The sequence below is a fragment of the Ostrinia nubilalis genome, chromosome 20 (assembly GCF_963855985.1).
Source record: "Ostrinia nubilalis chromosome 20, ilOstNubi1.1, whole genome shotgun sequence".
Lineage (NCBI taxonomy): Eukaryota > Metazoa > Arthropoda > Insecta > Lepidoptera > Crambidae > Ostrinia > Ostrinia nubilalis.
In genome coordinates this window covers 2,263,239-2,286,347 of record NC_087107.1, presented here as the reverse complement: position 1 = coordinate 2,286,347, position 23,109 = coordinate 2,263,239, and the positions used below count along the sequence as shown (strand labels likewise).

General features: G+C 36.1%; 1 protein-coding gene and 1 long non-coding RNA gene across 2 annotated transcripts; one reads left to right on the top strand and one right to left on the bottom strand.

The window, feature by feature from the left end:
- Nucleotides 1-5,897: 5,897 nt before the first annotated feature.
- On the bottom strand, nucleotides 5,898-6,620 carry LOC135081812 (uncharacterized). Its single transcript, XR_010259283.1, has 2 exons — nucleotides 6,528-6,620; nucleotides 5,898-6,318 (listed from the first exon to the last, which is right to left on the bottom strand). It is a non-coding gene; the product is annotated as an uncharacterized LOC135081812 (long non-coding RNA).
- A 4,343-nt stretch (nucleotides 6,621-10,963) lies between these two features.
- On the top strand, nucleotides 10,964-19,172 carry LOC135081444 (acyl-CoA synthetase short-chain family member 3, mitochondrial). Its single transcript, XM_063976135.1, has 12 exons — nucleotides 10,964-11,180; nucleotides 11,566-11,716; nucleotides 12,437-12,581; nucleotides 14,004-14,148; nucleotides 14,462-14,558; nucleotides 14,990-15,189; nucleotides 15,390-15,621; nucleotides 15,759-15,918; nucleotides 16,708-16,855; nucleotides 16,970-17,115; nucleotides 17,279-17,510; nucleotides 17,708-19,172. Exons 1-12 carry the CDS (start codon nucleotides 11,069-11,071, stop codon nucleotides 17,983-17,985), a joined length of 2,046 nt encoding a protein of 681 aa, XP_063832205.1. The 5' UTR covers nucleotides 10,964-11,068; the 3' UTR covers nucleotides 17,986-19,172.
- The last annotated feature ends 3,937 nt before the right edge of the window (nucleotides 19,173-23,109 follow it).

Genomic DNA, 23,109 nt, shown 5'->3' with positions numbered 1-23,109 from the left:
CTAAATGTATGGAAGCTGGTAACATTGAATTTTCGGATAGATCAAGTTTATTTTGTAACCTATTATTGGTATCGTTGGATAGAGCTCGTGAAGCACTTTCAGGATCAGTAACCAGTTTTTGGATATTTTGAATAGTTTTTAATATTATGTGGTTTTACTAAATGTATGGAAGCCGGAAACATTAAATTTTCGGATAGATCCAGTTTATTTGGTAACCTATTATTGGTACCGTTGGATAGAGCTCGTAAAGCACTTTCAGGATCAGTAATCAGTTTTTGGATATCTTGTATAGTTAAGAAATAATGGAGTGAGATCACTTATCGTTTCCACCCTGTATAATATAGTGTAACCCATTGTTGTTTTTCCCGAAATTTTATCATGGAGCGTAATCCTACCTAGGTACTCCGAAACGTTTAGCAGCAACTGCAATTTTTTCGCAATTTTAACAGCTTCTACAGCTTTTTCTAACTGCTCGGGAGAATAATTTTTTCTCGAACCAATCATCGACATATACAGTGTGAGTCACGTTAAAGTGTACATATGAAAATAGATGAAACTAGACCTATTTTTATCGACAAAAAAGAGGTCAAAAATTTTTTGAGATTTTTTTTTAATTTTTTATAGAATTTTTTTTCTTCCAATTACTTATTTTAAAGAGAACGTAATAACTTTTAAACTAAGCGGTATATCCTGATAAAATAAAAACAGTAATAATGCTAAATAACAGGCGATACTAAAAAAATACATAAAATACACAAAAAATGCCAACAAATAATAAAAAATGATACTTTTTGAAAAAAATCTGCTTTTAAATTCGTGTTTTTTTGGTTATTTGATAAATTTCTCCAAAAAATGCCCCTATAACAGGTGGTTTTTATTACTTTGTATTATTCTCTATCGTATTACCTTCGTAAAACCAAAAATCGCATGTCTCTATCCCTATCACAACATTTGCTATGATCGTTTGAACAAAGGCCTGCCACAACATTATTCTCCGCTACAGGTAGAGACAATTTTAATTTTAACTAAAATGCTTATTTTGTTTCGAAATCTTTTGTTTTTGTTTCAAATCTAACTTGTATTTATCAAAATTACAAATCTAGAGCCATTTTCAGTTTCGTTGTTAACGAAGCGTTGAATGGCGCGCCCGGAGAGGCTTAGTTCAAACGATCATTGCAAACGTTGTGATAGGGATAGAGACATGCGATTTTTAATTTTACGAAGGTGATACGATAGAGAATAATACAAAGTAATAAAAACCACCTGTTATAGGGGCATTTTTTGGAGAAATTTATCAAATAACCAAAAAAACACGAATTTAAAAGCAGATTTTTTTCAAAAAGTATCAGTTTTTATTATTTGTTGGCATTTTTTGTGTATTTTATGTATTTTTTTAGTATCGCCTATTATTTAGCATTATTACTGTTTTTATTTTATCAGGATATACCGCTTAGTTTAAAAGTTATTACGTTTTCTTTACAATAAGTAATTGGAAGAAAAAAAATTCTATAAAAAATAAAAAAAAAATCTCAAAAATTTTTTGACCTCTTTTTTGTCGATAAAAATAGGTCTAGTTTCATCTATTTTCATATGTACACTTTAACGTGACTCACACTGTATTAGTCCCCAATAATCGACACTTGTCGATTACTGGTAGCTCGACTATGAATAGTTTACTTCAAATATCTACTAAATGCGCAAAGTCGTAAGAACTATATTCGGTTGTCAAATGAAAAATGTTCCAAAAAATTACTATCGACACGTGTCGATTATTGGAAAAGTCAGTTTGTGAAAACCAGTGATCGACACCAACATTTTACTAATATCAAAATAACATTTTAAATTCGTTATAACAAAAATGGATTCTATAGTTCATAAAGTAACCCGTGAAAAAGATAAAATTCAAATAAGTTACAATACAGTAATGTAATTAACAAAAAATGTACTCACTTCCTTAAGGATTTTACTAAGAAATGTTGTTATTTTCACCGGTACTCCAGCCGCAATCAGTTGTTATACTGCCATTTTCAAAATAAATTGGCGGATTTTGCTTAAATGTCAATGGGAGGCAGTCAAAAGTGTGCTTTCTATGGTACAGTGTTGACATATTAAGAAATCGATTTTATACTCTTATTTTATTGAATCAAAAAATAAAGTGTCGGTCATTGGTTCTTGTCGGTCATTGGTGCCACTACGTTACTAGTGTATAAGTTGGTGAATTAATCGAAATGTTTTTTAAATCAACGCGTAGGGTAATACAGCAATCGTTCCATATATTGTAAGTACAGCTGGGCTACTCCGAAACGTAGTTTACGTAGTTTCGGGTATATCTGTCGCTGTCGCTCATGCAGACTCAAGCTTTGTGTGAGAGAGATGGAAACATTCGAAACTTCAAACGTTTTTGGGAGTAACCACGCAAATATGCCGAGTCCAAAGGTACTCTGCGTTGCAATTTGTATTCGGTGTTGTTTTAATTTGATTGCCGCCGCTGGGCGACCTCATTTGTATTGTATATGACAGTGTTTAATTTAAATGTGATAAAAATACTTTTTCGTATGCGGTGCGTAGACAAAGGCGAAGGCGTAAAATACTATATTTGTTATCAAAAGCTCGATCAAAAAAAGTCTGTCAAACTCCATACAAAAATCACCGGTTATGGTTATCGTTACGGTTAAAGTAAGATGGTAGTGGACGCTTGTCCTAGTGGTTTGTGTATTGAATCACAGCTCCAGTTGCTTCGAATTCCGTCGGGGGCAAATGCCAGTGTGTTGAACACATTTACGCCCAAAGTCATGAACGTCGGAATTTTCGTTAAATTCAAAGTTTATCACAACGCTTTAGGTCCTAGTAAACTGATCGCATATGAAAAAGTCGACATTGTAAATAATGAAATGCCCTTTCGAGTGACAAACGAATCGACCTCGGTTATCATCTAAGTTTGTTCAGGGCCTATTCTCATATAGAGTTAATGTATTTAAAACATTTATTTTGTTGTTGTAAATATTAACTGTTTCGTTATTATCAATAAATTTTATATTTTAATTTCAGTTCTTTTGTTTTTTTTATTGTTACCCGTTGTTTTTGCGTTTTGTTCGTTGATTATGCGGCTTCCTTGTATTGGTAAGGTTTCTCACACCGTCGTGTGTATGTGCTCTTAGATTAAGTGGTGGGATACCGCTCGGCAATTGTATGGGAATTAATATTCATTATTGTATGTAAGATAATTCGCCTTAATAGGCTTACTTTTTTTTAAAATCATATTTGGTAGAGTATGCCACATCTTGTAGGGTTCTGTGTGTAAAAATTTGTCTCTCTTTTACTAAAATCATTAATGTTAAAAATAGCGATCGTCTTTTTACGAATACTCGAGTTTGACAGTTATGTAGATCGTCGTATCATCATGTCTAGTCATTTGTATTTACTGGAAATGCTATATTTATCCTATAAAATATACAATTCATGCTTAAGGCTCTAGGAATGCTCATATATTTTAACATTAGAATCGGTTAACAAGAGGTTCGTGTAAGTCAAAAAACCTCGTAGCATTTCTACGATAAAATAATTAGTAAATTATGTTCTGTTTACATAAGTAGTGGGGGAGTGTGGTTAGGGACGTAGGAGCATAGTATCGAGAATTTTAAATTACCCCATTTTTGTATACTTCACTAAAATCATGTTTTTGCAGATGTGGCATACGCTCAATCTAGTATAAATATTTCGCATAACCGTAACCATAGTAAAACAGCAGATAACACATTGTATTGGCACAAGGATATTCGTTTAATTTAAAATAAAGGGTTAATATAAATACCTGTTTCATTTCATTTCGATTTTCCGTATCACCCCAATAAAAAGTAATAAAATAATGTGTTCCCTGCGAGACACAACTCTACTGCTAGGCTGCATATTGGGCACCAAACAGTTAAAATTAAAAAGTTAACTTCTTCAACCAGTTATACAAAATTACAGCTCTCTAGTGTTAATATACTGGTCATCACAAAAATCCGCCCACCTACGTTTTACAGGAAAGCTGGTTTCTACTGACACAATCATGGTGCCCCAACAATATTGGTGTTATTTGAAAGCCCAATAAATATCCTTAAAGAAAAACACATTTAAATTAATAATAAACGATTAACATAAACGCGATATACAATAAAAATGTGACTTGAAAAAAGACCTCACTTTGGGCTCACCTCTGGGATCAATTAGACAAATTTTTATGGTTATAAAACCAAATAATTATCTCACGTGTCCTCTTAAACAGATGGATAGCGATTAATCCCAACTTAACAGTTTTATAGCCATAAAAGTTGGCTCAAGCGTAACTACCTATTTTTTGAAGAAGTGACTCTGGATTCTTCTGCAGACACATTTTTGGGGTAAAAACCTTTCCTTTAATGAAATGAAGTTTAGAACTAGGCTTTAAATGGTGGCAATATTGGTGGGAAGTGGGGATGCATACGTTTGAAAGTGCTTGTCGCGGGAGGGTCGATTTTTGTGATGACCAGTGTAGTTTCCAAGCAAAACCTCGGACAGACAGACATATCGAAACTATAAGGGTTCCTTGTCAGGACTACCGAACCCTAAAAAGGTAACAACCCTTTGATTTATATTTCGAAAGATTTAACGAAAGACTTAGCAGGCTGTATTAACAACGGAAGACAATAGTTTGCTAATCATTTTTAACTTTTTGGGACTTTTGTAAAAAGCTGATGGCCATTAGGTTTATTCCATGCGCCTGTTCAACGTGCGAGACAAAATTGGTTTATTCGAACTTGTAGTGAAAAACCAAATTGCTAAAAACATAGTGTGCTTTTTTATGGTCTTGTTTATCTAAAACTAGCTTTCCGCCCGCGGCTTCGCCCGCGTGGAATTTTGTCTGTCACAGAAAAACTTTATCGCGTGCGTCCCTGTTTCAAAAACCGGGATAAAAACTATCCTATGTCCTTTTCCGGGACTCAAACTATCTCTGTGCCAAATTTCATCAAAATCGGTTCAGTGGTTTAGGCATGAAAGAGAGACAGACAGACAGAGTTACTTTCGTATTTATAATATTAGTATAGATAATAGGTAGGTATTGTTCGCTACTATAATCTCTGTGAATATGTCAAGGATGCAAAACCGTGTATTTTTAGTATCGCAGTAGCATGGAAAAAGTTTATGATATACATAACACGACATGACGTATAGGAAGTAAATAGATGTCGCCTACTCAGCAATTTGCATTTACAACACTAGTGTTGTTCCCATAAGACAAATCGAGGTAACATGAATGATAATTTATCGATTTTGGTGGGTTGGGGCGGGATTGCGGGTGTTAGTCGAACTAATATTATGGTAAGAAGAGCGGAAAGAGAGCAACCGCCTCTGTGGTCTACTTATAAGACCACCTGCTTTAGACGCAGAGGTCCCGGGTTCGATTCTCAGTGGGGGCACAATTTTCTGTTCGGTTTGGTTGGTGGTAGGGCTTGTTCTAAGTCCGCCTGGCTAGCTACCACCATCTTACCTAAGTCTGTCGCCATAACAACAATGTTAACAGCATTGTTGTGTTCCGGCTGTGAGAGGTAAGATAGCCAGTTCCTCCGTGGTTGAGGATTCCGGGTGAAGCTCGCTTCCACCTTCGGCCTGATCATCAGTTATCATCAGGTGAGATTCAGACCAAGAGCTTCCTTGTTGTGGATAAAAAAAAGAAATTTCTAATTTCTGTGTTCCCGAGAGGACAAATTAAACCTCTTGTATGTAAGTAGGTCCATTTCCTACCAAAACGTCAGGACAACATATCGACTTTTACTGAGTATGTGATTGAGTAATGTTGCTTGATCTTAATGGTTACTGGCTATATTTGGTGGCAGTATTTGATTGGGATGAACCTTAGAAAAGTATAAAATCATACTAATGATCATTGTTTTATTTGTTAAACGTTTCAGGTCACTTACACAACGATATTGTTTAAGGGTTCGTGTGGTCTTCTAGCCTTACTATTTTTGTGATTCCCATAAATATGCACTCGACCTTCTTTTTTGCTTACTATCTCATCCAGCAACGGGACATCAATAGATTCTACGCTAACATCCTTTTCTTGTGTGTTCTCCATTATTGGAATATCGTTCAGAAATGGGACGTCTCGAGGCTGAGGCATACCATCGCTGTTCTCAGCAACAGGTACCGACACAGTTTTAACGTTATTTATTGAAGGTAAGTCTTCCATTTGTCTGACAAATCGGTCCTTGAACTCTTTTAATATGTCGGCTATCTGGTCACCAAGTTCAATAGTGCCTTTCACTTTTACTGTGTATGCGAGAGTTGATGGTATCACTGAAAAATATCGGGAAAAAAGTGAACTGAATGTAGCCGTTTAAAACTCACAAGTCCTCCTCCAGAAGTACCACTCTCGCCTTTGACACAGAGAGAAGTCACTGAGGCCTAAGGCTATGACACTCTGTGACGTCATTTAGCGTGATGCCTCATTTAAAATAATTATGAATTATATTAAACGGGTTGTATTTTTAAAATGAGTAACTTACGCAATGTGAAAATAAAGGTGTAAAGCATGTTAATTTACTGTGTTAAATGTATTAATTAATTTCTCACGACTGCAACCAGGCTCTAATGAACGCAAATGCTTATCAATAATGGTAATTTTATTCCATAAATTATCAAATCCCATTAATACACCCGTAAACTCCATCACATAGATGTTATTAGGGTTCCGTACTCCAAGTCTTAACTACCCATGAATTCTCGAATGTTGTGGATGGAGGATGACATTGTGGATCATATTGGTACACCTAACTGGATAAAGGAAATAGGGTAGTTTTTATCCCAGTTTTTTAAACAGGGGCGCGCGCTATTAAGTTTTTCTGTGACAAACAAAATTTCACGCGGGCGAATAGATAGTACATTTATAAAGCAGCGTTGTAGACGCGCGGAACTTTGCGGCAAATTTGAAGGCGCCCTAAGTCTTCATTGCAGAAATGATCCTCTCTTATTAGCCAGAGGAAAATACATAATTTGTCCATACTTCCCACCCTGGTCAGACGGTTTGGGAAGGTGTGATGTTACTTACTGACTTTGGTATCTACAACATCAAGGGAAAAGACACCATTTAATGACAATTCGACATCGATGTATTACCTAGATACTCAAATAGTATTTCTACCCAACTCTAGTTTTCAAAAATACCTATTAGCATCTAGTTATGGAATATTATAAATAGGTAACACATGGTCTAGGCACGTGCATACTACCCGTTCGCGCTAAGTTTGCCAGTCCGTGGAACGCGCGTCCCCTCCCCCAACCGCGATTAAACGCAATTAGTTAGTGATTAAACGCAATTAATGTATCTTATTTTACGCAAAGATACAATTTTTATCAATAATAATACTTAAATAAAAAATATTTTAAATATAGTTTGATAAAATTATTGACGCTTCCCTTCGAGTGACGTCATATCGCCAGCGGAACGGATAGTAGTTTGTCTATATTTTCAAAACGAACATGTTTGCTCAAATATCATCAAGAGATAGAGGTAAGTCGGTTATCTAGGATTAACGTTGAATTTTTTAACGTTTGCTTTTTACCTGGAAATCTACATACATAAGTTCGAGCAGACCTTCCTGAGGATTAAAAATAATCTATATCTATACCTACTTATAATAAATCTGTAGAGAGGTCAATTCTGTACATGAAATATATTTTCAAAATAACTATCAGTGGGGTGATTAGTGATCGATACTGATGCCAAAAATGCAATCAGTAAAATTTTTGTCTGTCTGTCTGTACTCTGTATGTTCCTTATAGAAACAAAAACTACTCGACGGATTTTAACGAAACTTGGTACAATTATTCTTCATACTCCTGGGCAGGTTATAGTATATTTAGGAATTCCCACGGGAACAGTAATTAGCGGGAAAATCCTTTTGTATGAAAAATCTAAACCGCTTAAGTTAGACGCTTGAAATTTGGTATGTAGGTACCTTAGTAAACTTAAAGCTTAGTTACAACAAGGAATTCCCGAAATTCCTACGGGAACGGGAATTAGCGGGAAAATCCTTTTGTATGAAAAATCTAAACAGCTTAAGTTAGACGCTTGAAATTTGGCATGCAGGTACCTTAGTAAACTTAAAGCTTAGTTACAACAGGATATTGCAAAATTCCCACGGGAACGGAGTTAGCGGGAAAAAACATTTGTATGAAAAAATCTAAACCGCCTAAGATAGATGAAGGGGGTAAAACGGGATCCACGCGTACGAAGTCGCGGGCGGCCGCTAGTAATAAATAAAAATACAAATACTACTATCTATTCTATTATGTGTCTGTTTAACTTAAGATTATCATGAATTTATAATTTGAACCTAGAAGAAATAAATAAATAAATCTTTGGACAATTTAAAATGTGGTTTAATTTCCGATAAAGTAAAAAAATATGTATTTTGTTTCTTGAATAGCGAAAGAATATTTAAATATAATGTATCTTTCAAAAACCAATCTCCGGTAATTTAGCCTCCGCAAATAAAAAACATAGATTATTACCTCATCCTTTTGACTTATCTGGGGGCACGGCAGTGCCCCCACCAAGTCGAGCAAAAAAGTGGCACGGCCGTACCATCCTTTTCTCGAAGCAATTCAGGCCATTTTCGACCGCCTGTAACTTCGTTGTGGATAAAACTAAAAGGCTGATATAATAGTACTCTACTAATTATTTTTGTCCTTTTTAGATATCTTAAAGCCGAGTCAGTCAGTGAATCGTTTTTTGAATTTGATCACTAATAATTCTATACTACGGGATAACACTGCGGCGAAGCTACGGTTTCAAGATGACCATAAACGTAAAAGTAAGTACATTTTATAAGTAAGATCGTAGGTCTATTCACTTTGATCGCCTGGATTTGATCACCCAGGTGATAAAAGTACACTCCAAGCGACACTGGTGTCCTTTGATCACTATTCCAATTTGGTCACTTGGATTTGATCACCCAGGTGATGAAAGTGGACTCCAAGCGACATTTTGGTGTCCTTTGATCACTCTATTCCACTTTGATCACCTGGATTTGACCACCCAGGTGATGAAAGTGGACTCAATGCGACTCTTTGGTGTCCTTTGCTCACCTACGGATAAGACGAGAAGCCGGTCTACTCCTAAACACCTTTTCGTATTTTCGAGGTAAGCAGATTTTCTAACCGAGACTACTACTATTGTTAAATTAAGCTAGGTACTAAAATTTCTCGCTAGACTTATATGTTTATTTTAACAGTGTTAAAAGTTACATTATATGCCCCTTATTATGGGCTTACCATAATAAGGGGCGTAGTGTGAGTTTACATCAAACGCATTCGAAATCATCAATAAATGTATGAACATTTTATTGATTAGATTTTAACGCGCTCGCTAGTGACGACGTTTGATGTAAACTCACACTAAGAGTAGGCGCACACCGTTGATTTTTCGTCGGCCGATAGTTTAGTCTGGCAGTTGATCAGTATGGGCATGTATGGGAGTGCGCACATTACACCGATTTGATTTGGCCGATTCTTCATACAATTTAAAATCTGGCACAACTATCGGCCAACTAAAAATCGGTGGTCTGCGCCTAGTCTAAGCCCTCAGCAGCCGACAGGGATCGAGACCTCTTGAATCGGTAGTGTCCTTTGCGTTATTTGTGCTAAAAAGGAGTTAGTGAGAGAGATAGGTTCAATTTCTGGTCGAGTCATAATAAATTTATAGTTTCTAAATGACTTATGGCTGGATGTAGTGGGAGAGACTCCAGGAAAAATATCTTGTATGAAAGTTATGTTATGTTTTTAAGTCTAAGTTACCATTAAATTCGGCATAACCGCCTCTGTGCTCTAGTGGTAAGACCACCTGCTTCAGACGCAGAGGTCCCGGGTTCAATTTCCAGTGGGGGCAGATTTTTCTGTTCGGTTTGGTTGGTGGTAGGGCTTGTTCTAATAAGTCCGCTTGGCTAGCTACCACCATCGTACTTACCTAAGTCTGTCGCCATAACAATGTTAACAGCATTGTAGTGTCCCGGCAGTTAGAGGTAAGATAGCCAGTTCCTCCGTGGTTGAGGATTCCGGGTAATGCTCGTTTCCACCTTCGGCCTGATCATAAATTACCATCAGGTGAGATACAGGCCAAGAGCTTCCTCGTTGTGGATAAAAAAAATCTTGACGCTATTATCCATGCGATTCTGTTTCTCTCTTTTCTTTAGAGGATGGACAAATCTGTAAAGAGCCCCGACAACTTTAAATCATTAACCAACCTTAATTAAGCCATCATCTGCAAGGTATTTATTAAAGTTTAAAATGCATTTCTAAACTTGGGAATAGAACCTACCTATTTTCAATGAAAAATAGACGATACAGTTAAACATTTCCTTCTTGCATGTTACTATTCTGAACTGCGACTATACTGTTTGTTTAGTGACGTGCATCTATCCCGTGAAATGCAATCCCGGGGTTCGCGCGGTTAGTTTTTCTTCCAATTCTGATTTTGCGGTTTTCCTCCACCTTTCTGATAATAAGTGTCGAAAAGGCTAGATAGCCATGCAATTAACTTGATCTAGGTGATCAAGGCCTGTCTTTGCAAGCAGAGCTCTACAGCAAGATATGGGTAGGTATTTGTTTGAGAAGCCAGTGGCCATTTTAAGTAAGTAGGACCAAACTTTCAAAGAATTGAGAAGGATAAATACATCTTCTATACGTACAGTACTCGTATTCTCTACAATGTATAATGCATTTAGGCTATTATATTATCGTTTATTATGATAATAAGCTAGAGTCTGTTAGCTACCTATTCCCGTAAAAATAACATGAATCCCGGATCGTGTCGGAATAATAAACCGGAATTTCATGACGGCTACATTCAGTCTAGTTAATAATTCAATAGTGTCATGGGTCATTCATTCATATGTAAACGGGAATTTAAATGTGGTGAAATAAGACTACGGGCTACTGGAATGACTTATTACTCCCGACAGTACCGTATTAAATCCCGAGTAGGTTTGCCGACTCAAAACCAAAAAAGTGTTTTTTATTAATTTTGCGAATTTGGTGACAGTCAAAAATGCACCAAGAAAGCGAAGGGATTCCCAAAATTGAAAAAAACAAATTCGAATCGTCGATTAGTGAATTAAAAAAGAAAACTTTTGTCTCGGCAGCTGATATAGAAAGTTATGGTAAGTATTTTGATGATAACTTCACATTATTGTAATTAATTCATAGTTTAGATAATGTACTTTACTAGACTATTGTGGTGAACTCGCTTCAAATACAATTAGCTTAGCTACTTGGAGGGCTTGAATATTAGTAGCTAGGTAATTTGTTTGCGATAAATCGGTAGAGGAGATTTAAACTAAAAATCGTTATAAATACCTAAGTAGGTAGGCTTACTGCACTAAAAACGAGAAAGATTGTGAGAGTCTGGAGAAATGAAACTTTACTATGTTAGATAAACCACTCCGCAATTTCGCCTCTCTTGTACCATGGAGACGGACAAGGGAACGCCGGACAAATAGCTAGTAATAAGTACCTACTTACACTTACCTTATTTATCCTATTTAGGAGAGAGTGGTGTCACACCGGTATACCAGAAGGCCCACCGTCGCTCCCTGGACGACCCCGACGGGTTCTGGGCAGAGGTCGGCCATGAGCTGGAGTGGAGCAAACCTTGGGACAGAGTCCTCGATAATTCCAACCCACCGTTTACTAAATGGTATGTGTAACTTAGCAGAAATAACTTGATACGAATACTAAAGGGCAAAGTACCGTTCCTTGCGTAACCCCCACACAAATAAACGCTTGAATATGCAATGAAGTCAGTATCAGTTACACGATTAATTAGATAACAGTATTCAATATTACTGAAAGGAATGGATTAACCAGAAAATGAAAATAGATACACATGTCCACTACTGAACAAAAGTCTCTCCCAAGAATTTCCACAATGACTAGTCCTGCGCTGGCTGCATCTATACGCCTTCAGTAACCATCACTAGGTCTTCGGTCCATCGAGTGGAAGGCCTGCTGCATCTGGCGCGTGATCACTCGAGAACCTTTTTGAACTTTGGTTATCTTACGGATCTCTTCATTTCTGATTCGATCACATTTATTGGCTAACATACATATAACATAGGAATAACATGGCATGGAACTGACGGCCTATGGGGCAGCAAGGTTCGGAGTGGAGGCCACGTACCAGAAAGCGCAGGGTAGGACGTCCACCCACAAGGTGGACCGACGACCTCATAAAGGTAGCGGGAAGGCGCTGGATGCAGGGCCAGGCCGCCACAAACTGGCCATTGTGGAAATCATTGGGGGAGGCCTATGTTCAGCAGTGGACGTCCTATGGCTGAAATGATGATGATGATTTAACATAGTAAATTCACATTCTAAGCGCCAGTTCTACAGCTTCCTAACAAAAATCTAATGCCAGGTGGGTTGGTGGCGAAATGTCGGTATGCCACAATGCGGTGGACCGCCACGTCAGCAGTGGCAAGGGAGACTGCGTCGCATTGGTGCACGACTCGCCGCTCACTGACACCGTCAGGAAGATCACGTACGCTGAGCTGAAAGATCAGGTATGTCAATTACACTTTATTATTACTTAACTATATCAGGACATCAAACTTCAGAAGGTGGTCTATATTTTGTAAATGGATTACTAATGTTTGGCCAAAAAACGTTTCCCAAATTATCACATCGCAAACAACGTTTCGCAAATTTTCATTTAGCAAATTCTCATTTGGCAAAACAACTTATTGCAAACTTTTAATTCGCAAATGTCGTTTTTGGCATATTATTGTTTAGCAAATTATTGTTTGGCAAAGTATGTTTTGCCAAATGTTTCATTTGGCAAAAATGTTTCACAATAAACTATTTACAAAATAATTTGATTGGTGCATAGAATGGAATATAAATTAGCTTGTGGTTATTATTTTCTTTAGTGGGTAGATAATATAAAATTTGTTCTAAATAGATTTTTTTATTTCATTATTTTTATCGAAATTTCCAAAATAGAGGTGATTCTAGCGCTCGGCGGCCGCTGCCGCGGCACGCTTCGCTCGCCTTCGCGCATTAAGGGTTACTGTTCTAACCTAACCTAACCTACTATTTTCTGCAATACCTACTTTTTGCAACCATACTATTTTCTGTAATCTCTTTGTTTTACATAAAATTCTTGTGAAAACCATGATCATGTGCCTTATGCTTTGATTTGTGGGTAACGGTAGGTAAGAATGTGAAGTGTCAATTTGACCAAACAAATTATTTGGGATATAATATTTGGCAAAATAAAACATTTGCTATATAAACATTTGCCAAGTAAAATTTTGCCAAATGATAATTTGACCAAATGAATTAGTTGCGAAAAGTACAGTTGCTAAAAGTTCATTTGGGAAATGAAACTTTGGCGATAAGTTGTTTGCGAAGTGAAATTTGGCGAAAAGTAATTTGGCCAAACGGAAGGATACCTTTGTAAATACATATTTATTATACATAGAAAACACCCAGTCCAATACAAATAAATATGTTCATGCACACAAATGTTTGGTACTGTGCGGGAATCGAACCCGCTACCTCCGGAATAGTAGTCCGTTTCGAACCACTACACCAAACGGTCGACTTGATTGAAAGAGATCATTTCTGGAATTGATGGAACCAATAACCAAAAACTCTCACAGCTTCTCATAAAATCACTCCCATTCTAACCCTGGAAACGGAGTAAGTCTGAACGATTTTATTGCGAACTAGTAAAGTCGTAGCATAGGGCCATGTAGGTTCCATTAGTGAGAAGGCAGCAACCTCAAACCTCAATATACCTAACTCTTAGGTATAATAAATAATTAAGTTACTTAGTTTGTAACTTAATTGTAAAAATACTTAAATATTAAATAAGTAATGTATTACGTCACTTTCACAAATAAATTAAAAAGTCAGTAGCCATATTTCCCCATCAAAACAGATATGGTACAAACAAATACTTACCTAGCAATTTTCCGAAGGTGTCCCGCATGGCCGGCAAGTTGTCAGCCCTGGGGGTCACGCGGGGCTCCCGAGTGCTGATCTACATGCCGCTGATCCCTGAAGCGATCGTCAGTATGCTGGCCACCAACAGGATCGGCGCTATACACTCCGTGGTGTTTGGAGGTAGGCTAATAGCTCGTGTATTTGTATTGTAACTCATCATCATCATCATGGGGCTATTTAGTTTCCTATTCAGTAATTTATCTGCGGCAAATGGAGAATATACCCTACATTCTCAACGCAAAAGAATTGGAGTCAAATTCCTGATGTTCTCATATTAGTTCCGTAAGCACGAGTTCTATAAACTTGCAGAAAATTAACAACAGATTACGAGTTGTCTTGCTATAAAGTTATAAAGCTCAAATTTACCTTTTCTTTCACTGTATTTCCATCTAATGGCTTCTTAATCGTATTTCATATTTTTGTTATTGTTTAGGTTTTGCTGCAAGGGAATTGAGGACTAGAATCGAACACGCAGAGCCCACTGTGATCATTGCGGCCAGCTGTGGAGTGGAACCTAACAAAATTGTTCGGTATGATTCAATACAAAAACAACACTTTCACTTTGTTCACATGTCTTGAATTTACTCACGTACATACATAAATAATCATAGTAAAGACCCGAATAATTATTTTAATTTAATCAAGCAAATTATTTAAAGTAAATTAACTTAACTTTCGGAAACTTTTTCAAACATTTCGCGCGCTTTTTTACCTACGCCATATTTAAAAATCATAGAGTTATTAAATAACTCTATGTTAAAAATGCAAAACCATAGAGTTTACGTCGTAGGAAAATATTAAATCAGACATTTTTGAAAACGTATAAAACTTTTTTCTTAATATCTTTTTGGTAATAATTAAAAATTGTTAAATGAAATTATTCAACATCATTTGAATAATTTTACATATTGTTTTTGTGTAATTTAATTTTTTGTCTTAATAAAAATGCTTTTATTACTAGGTACAAGGATATACTAGACGAGGCACTCTGCCAAAGCACGCATCAGCCTCGAAAATGCATTATATACCAACGTAGGCGAGTGCTCGAATGTGCTTTAGAGCAAGACAGGGACATCTCCTGGCAGGAGGCATTGGAGGCGGATCCTGTACCTTGCGTGTCAGTGGAGGCAAACGAACCGCTGTATATTTTGTATACATCAGGTATGTAATAATAAATAATGTGGTATGTAATAAAAATATGGGATTATATTTTTTACATAGATGATAGATGATCGTCTAATGCTTGGCTTCAGCGGATAGCTTTAAATTTTATTTGCTGAAAATAAAAATTAATTATCCCCTAGTCAAGTGATAGTGTAGTTCTTGGTCTAGCGGATTAAAGAAATATGGTTTATTTACAGGTACTACTGATGCACCGAAGGGCGTTCAACGTCCGTGCGGTCATGCTGCCACCTTGTGTTGGTCAATGCATGCAGTATACGGCCTAAAGAAAGGCGTGTGGTGGTCTGCATCAGACCTGGGATGGGTGGTCGGTCACTCTTACATCTGTTACGGACCGTTATTGGCTGGGTTAACATCAGTACTTTATGAGGGCAAACCGGACAGGACTCCGGACCCAGGACAATATTTTAGGTAGGTGCCACAAATTACTTTCGATTTAGTATTAATCCCTCAGTATTATTTTTTACTTAACCTAATCTAAATGGATTAAAATTCTTGTTTTTTATTAGTAGATATAGGTACTTACTTATTCTGCGATTTCTCCACAGAATAATAGAGCAGCATAGAGTGAATGCTCTTTTCACTATACCTACTGCTTTCCGAGTTCTGAAACGTGCAGATCCATCAGCTAAATACGCCAGACGTTACTGTGGAAATTCTTTGAAGACTGTATTTATGGCTGGTGAACATTGCGACCAAGATACTAGAGTGAGTAAAAGTATTAATTTTGTTTTTCATCGAGTTCTATCTTATGATAGAACGCTAATGCGTTAAAGTAGGTAGGTGTCTGTGCCTAATTGTGTTTAATTAAATAAATCGAAATAAACCGGAATATATCAATACGTAAACAATGTAATGTAGCAGTCGACTGTATTGGAAATAGCTAAGGTCAATGGAATAATGCTTTACATTTTGAAAAGCGCTATGCAACGCATGGTGAAAGACCAAGAAGAAACTTAGTTAATTATTTTATATTTAATGACTATTACACAATAGAACAGATTAATGCCTTTAAATATAATAAAATAATAAAAATATTTAGGTTAACAGTAAACATGTATTTAATTGGAAGGTTATTGTCCCTATTCACATATTGACAGCATGTTTTAACGTTATGTAGATTAAATTCAACGCCACGATTCTGATCTCTGCCCTGTGGCATTGTTTAAACAGTAAATTAAACGGTATAGTAGGTACACTATAAATAGTAGGAAAAACAAACTGACTGTTACAATTTACATGTATTTTGCGGTTCGTAGAAAAGAATTGAGTTAGCTGCTCCCATTTTCATTACTGAAAATGATACATTAAATACGATTACTGTATTAACTTATACTGTGTTCTATACACATTGGAATTCACTGGATGGTAACAGACTACATTCCAACGTCGAGATATTTAAAAAAAACAAAATGGACTATCTTGTAGAGTACGGAGTGGAATTTTTCTATCCATGTGACACAGGCACTGTAAAAACAATAGTTTTAATGATTTCAGCAATGGGCTGAACGCGTATTTGGAGTTCCTGTATTGAACCACTGGTGGCAAACGGAGACTGGTTCCGCCATCACCGCTGCATGCTTGGGATATGGCGTCAAAGCAGTGCCGCCTCACTCTGCAGGATATCCTGTTCCTGGATATGATAGTAAGAGATTCAATCTGATGGTTTCATACCATTATCATTTTATTTTCATTGCTATAAAATAAATAAATGAAACTGTTACTTTCACCTAAATGGTATTATTTTTATTTGTTTCAGTTCGTACGTTTCGAGAAGATGGCATAGAATGTCAGACTGGCGAAGTAGGCAGACTAGTCGCCAAGCTTCCACTTCCACCTGGCTTTGCTTCTACATTGTGGCAAGCTGACGAACGCTTCAAAAAAACTTACTTCGAATCCTATCCTGTAAGTTTTGCTTTTGTGTTAATATCAGTTTATGTTCATGAGCATAAATTATGTTAATGATTGATGAACAACAACAGTAATAATAAGTCAAAACCAAACATAAAAACAGAAAACTGTTGTTTGTCACATTGAAAAGCTAATGTTTATTTCTCCTACTTTCTAGGGCTACTACGACACTCAGGATGCCGGCTGGATAAGCGCTGAAGGAGCAGTGTGGGTGGTGGCCAGAGCAGATGACGTCATAAATGTCGCCGGCCACCGTCTTTCAACAGCGGCGCTGGAAGACGTAGTATTGAAGCACGCCAGAGTTGCCGATGCTGTTGTGGTCGGGGCCCCAGACCCTACTAAAGGAGATGTGCCGCTGTGTTTATACGTCATGAGACCACCTCAAGATGGTGAGTATCTTTTATTCTTTATCATCATCATCATAAACAGGTCATTTAGTACTCTGCAAGTGGATGACCCTCACTAATTTACAGAGGCAAAATAGAGGATTTAGTGTACACTCACTCTCACGTTCCAACTTAAGAAAAACATTTTATAATAAAATATGTTTTTGCTACTTTTCACAACTTTCAATAACTATTTGCAGATGAAGAAATCGTTGCTGAAATCACTGTCACCCAAGAACTGATCGCTCTGGTTCGTCATCTCATCGGACCTATAGCAGCATTCAGAAAAGCTGTAGCCGTACCAGCCCTCCCACGTACCAGATCTGGCAAAGCCCTAAGAGGTGCTATTGCGAAGCTTGCAAGGTCGCAACTAGTGAAGTTGCCCGCGACTATTGAAGACCCAACAGTATTTGGTGAAATCAAAACCGCTTTGCAGAAGTTTGGATATGCCATCGATGCGCCGGATCCTGAATTTTAATGTCTAAGAATTCTGTTTTTGTTGATAGTTTTTTTATCAAAATTCTAGATCAAATGTTTTTATACAACCAGATCAATATTTTGTTTCTTTCAACTCATCAAATGAGTAATTTTTAAAACAATAGTTTTTACTGTTCTATTTTTTCAAGAACCATCTTTTCAAATAAGTATCAACATAATAGGTATTTTTTATGCACTGAAAGCCATGTGAGTAGAGCTATGGAGAGGCTGATATGAAATAAATAAGTTATTTATTTTAAATGTGAGAGAAATCAAAATAATAATAGCATGCATTTTATAGGTTCCTTCAATTTCGTTGTCGGCATGTAGGTAAATTAAATAATTATTGTATGACGGTTTAGTATGGAAATTCATTACTAGTTGTTCGATATGAGAAACTTTTTATCATGAAGGGTATGATAGATTGTGTATTTTCCATGATCATTGACTACCGTTTGTGCATTCAATATCCAAAATCCAGTTTGACAGTAAGCCAAATCCATTTTAATTGCACTCCCATTTAAACTAAGGAAAATATATTGGTAAAATGAATTCAGTTACTAGATGCAAATATACAATTATTATTAGTTATTCTAAGTAGATTATTATTAAACATCTGCCACTTAAAATTAAGTAAACATTTAGATGAATAAGCTCAATGTGATAGCAGGTAATAAAATAGATAGGTAGGTAATTGCAATATTTAAACGAATTTTAATGCAATGTATTAAAAAAACATAAAAAAAACAAAAATCTTTTGTAGGTATTCGTTATAATATTTTTACTAACTTCTTTAGTTTCGGTGTGTAACTAACTAAACGTCTGTGTTTTTTTCATGATTTTATTGAAGGTATTGAGTTCATTGTTGATTACCTACAAAATGGTAGGTAGGTACTTCTATAAAATTGCACATCACAAGTCACTTAAAATATTATTTAACGAAGTAGGTACTATTATTATGTGTTATTATTACTATTAGGTACATACTAAATTATGTGCATGTGTGATTTAAAAGTTAATTATTTACTTTAAAACTTTGCGTTATTATAAAATTTAAAAATGAGGAATAACACGAGCAAAATTAATAATGAGAAAATTCATAAAATATACCTGAAATTCAAGTGCGTTTCTCATTTTTACGTTTAGTAAAACATTATAATCCATAGTGCCTTGTTTGTAATTTTATTAAAAATAAAAACTTCTTCATAATTATGTGTTTCATTTTTCGAATTTCGAATATTAAATAAATTCCTAAATTCCCACGGTGACTGCAGCATTAATTAATTAAAAACACTTTTTATAGAATCCCCGATGAAATCAGGGCCGGATCGTGAATTTGTGGGGCCCTGGGCTGAAACTACTTGAGGGCCCCTATCTTAGTACTCAACTAATAGCCATATTATGCCAAAAAACTGTTTCTATAATGATATATTATTCTTATACATACAGTGTAAGTCACGATAAAGTGCACATATGAAAATAGGTGAAACTAGACCTATTTTTATCGACAAAAAAGAGGTCAAATTTTTTTTTTGTGCCAATCACTTCTTGTAATGAAAACGTAATAACTTTTTAACTAAGAGGTATATCCTGATAAAATAAAAACAGTAATAATGCTAAATAACAGGCGATACTAAAAAATACATAAAATACCCAGAAAATGCCAACAAAAAATAATAAAAAATATACTTTTTGAAAAAAATCTGCTTTTACATTTGTGTTCTTTTGGTTATTTGATAAATTTCTCCAAAAAATGCCCCCATAACAGGTGGTTTTTATTACTTTGTATTATTCTCTATCGTGTTAATTTTGTAAAACCAAAAATCGGAAGTCTCTATCCCTATCACAACATTTGCTATGATCGTTTGAACAAAGGCCTGCCACCACATTATTCTCCGCTACAGGTAGAGACAATTTTAATTTTAACTAAAATGGCTTAGTTCAAACGATCATTGCAAACGTTGTGATAGGGATAGAGACATGCGATTTTTAGTTTTACAAAGGTAATAGTAGGGAATTTAGTGCAAGAACCCCTCCACTTTGGTATAGAAGGCTCATTTTTGCACCAGTTGTTCTTTGGGTGCTCCTGAGTAGATTTCCGTCGGTAGACATCGGGAGCCCCCCCTGTGGTAGCAGGGGGAGGGGGGGCAAGTTTCCTTCTGCCGCGCTTCACTTTAAGGCCCATATCTTCAAAACTATGGGTATTAGGGCAAGTGTGGTGTCATTTTCGGATAATTAAAGGATGGCGAATTCATTTCTAGAACAAACTTTTTGCCTTTTCATACAAAAAAATAGAAATATTGAGTAAAATTCACAAAAACCAAAAAGTATTTTTTTAAATAAACGTCGTTTACTTTTAAACCATTGGAGATAATCTAATAAAAAAAATATGTCCTGAAAGCTACATTTATCAGGATTATAAATATATACCATTGTATGGTACTTTTTTCGAAAAAAGTAGGTGAAAAAAATTTTTTCTTCAGGACAAAGCGGGCGAATTTTGATGCGCGTCGGAAAAAAATATTTCTTTTATCCAAGAATTCATACTATTTGGTTCATAAGCAAGTAAAGATTATTATTTTAGAATTAATTTAGAGTTTCTGGCACATCATGCTACCATGATTTGTATTTTTTCTTCAATTAATTTTGAACTCTATGTGTAAGTCATAAGGTTGAAAATAGTTTAAATACATTTTATTATTGAAAATATCATAAGAAGAAAGCACTAAATAAAGAACTTGAATTTGTCTAAACGTCTAATGATTATTATTAGTATTTTAATTAACATTTTTATTTCTACATACTATTGTACCAGTGACTTAAAGGAATGGTAAGTGTGAGGAAAGTGAGGATTGATATTATCATAGTACGGGAGATTATTTTTAGCACAAAGGCTACGGCTGTGACCATTATAGTTGTTTTTTCAGACATCACCAGCTTCTGTACTACTTCTTGCACTAGCATCTCACCTTTTCCAGGCAAGCTTCGGCAGCTGGTCAATTGGTCCATGTATGTAGCCTCCATGTTGCTATCGACTCTGGTCCACCCCCAACCAGTCGCATAAAGGGAAGACTGAGTCGGTTACTTGCAACTGATCCTATACGCGAACCTTATCGCGAGCGTTATCTTATGTATGGCCACACCTAAACGTAGTCCACAGCGACCCATTAGGATCTTTATTCTCCCTTTTTTATTCCCTATCATCCAAAAAAATCCTATCCATTAGTTAGGTGAATTAAGCGTCTAAGTGAAAGCCACCTAATAGTCTTCTGATGCCGGATATGCTGACCCAAGCAGACCCATCCTTACAGTATTAAGTGTTTCATGGACCCCACATGTATTCCACATGCTCGAGAGCTTCTGTTGTTAGGCCCATTTTGTGGGACATGTGGTTCGTTTCATATTGCCGAGTTTGCGTACCTGTAATTGCTTGGGCTACCTTTGATAAGTTTTCCATGACCCTGTATTTCCCTTTAGGAATGATTTGGAGAGGCTTATATCGTTGGAGCTTTCCCATTCAGCCCTGTGCTTCTTGGATATGGCTCTATGGCCATAAGGTACCTATGCTTTTAGATAAAGGTACTATCAGTTTTGACCCAATAGGTATCGTCTCTGACCCTTGTCTCGCTAGACTGTCGGCTCTCTCATTGCATTCGATCCTTGTATGTCCAGGTATCCCACATCAGGGACCCTTTGTCATGCCTTCAGAGTTTGTTCATCTTTAAGATTGCATCTAGAATAATTCTAGACTCAACCTTTACTGAGGCGATGGCTTTGTTTGAGTGCTGCCTGGCTGTGGCCCAGGATGTAAATATTGCGTTTTTACACCCCTGTTTTTAGTGCACACATAATAAATTATAGCGTAGAATTCAGCTTGAAATACTGTAGCAAACCTCCTTAAACGTTCACTGTGTTCGTAGTGTTTACAGTAGACTCCCGGTCCCGTTCCCAAGGCCAGGCTATCTTGGCTTGGAGCTGTCAGTAAAACAGATTAGGCTGTTCTGTTGGGATTTTGGTCCTCTTTTCTAGTTGTCCCTTGTTCAATAATCTATCCACTTATTAGCTCAATCCACTGTTTTTTTCAGTCCACTGGTATTGTTTTAGATCAAGTACCTCCTACTATTACTACATGCTTGACTATGAACGAGTGCTGTAAGTGCCCATCAACCTAGGCAGTTTTGTATCAGTATATCAAGGGCAGTAATTATGTCCTTATGATTTTTTTAAGTTATTTAAAATTTAGTTGGTTCAAGGGGTTCGCGTATAGGGTCAGTTGCAAGCAACCGACTCAGGCTTCCCTTTACTTGACTGGTTGGGGGTGGACCAGAATCGATAGCAACATGGAGCCTACATGGACCAATTACCCGTAGCTGCCGAAGCTTGCCTGGAAAAGGTGAGATGTTAGTGCAAGAAGTAGTACAGAAGCTGGTGCTGTCTGAAAAAACAACTACATATAATGGTCACAGTCGTAGCCTTTGTGCTAAAAATAATCTCCCGTACTATGATAATATCAATCCTCACTTTCCTCACACTTACCTTTCCGTTAAATCACTGGTACAATAGTATGTAGAAATAAAAATGTTAATTAAAATACTAATAATAATCATTAGACGTTTAGACAAATTCAAGTTCTTTATTTAGTGCTTTCTTCTTATGATATTTTCAATAATAAAATGTATTGAAACTATTTTCAACCTTATGACTTACACATAGAGTTCAAAATTAATTGAAGAAAAAATACAAATCATGGTAGCATGATGTGCCAGAAACTCTAAATAAATTATAAAATAATAATCTTTACTTGCTTATGAACCAAATAGTATGAATTAATGGATAAAATAAATATTTTTTTCCGACGCGCATTAAAATTCGCCCGCTGTGTCCTGAAGAAAAATTTTTTTTCACCTCCTTTTTTCGGAAAAAGTACTATACAATGGTATATATTTATAATCCTGATAAATGTAGCTTTCAGGACATATTTTTTTTATTAGTTTATCTCCAATGGTTTAAAAGTAAACGACGTTTATTTAAAAAAATACTTTTTGGTTTTTGTGAATTTTACTCAATATTTCTATTTTTTTGTATGAAAAGGCAAAAAGTTTGTTCTAGAAATGAATTCGCCATC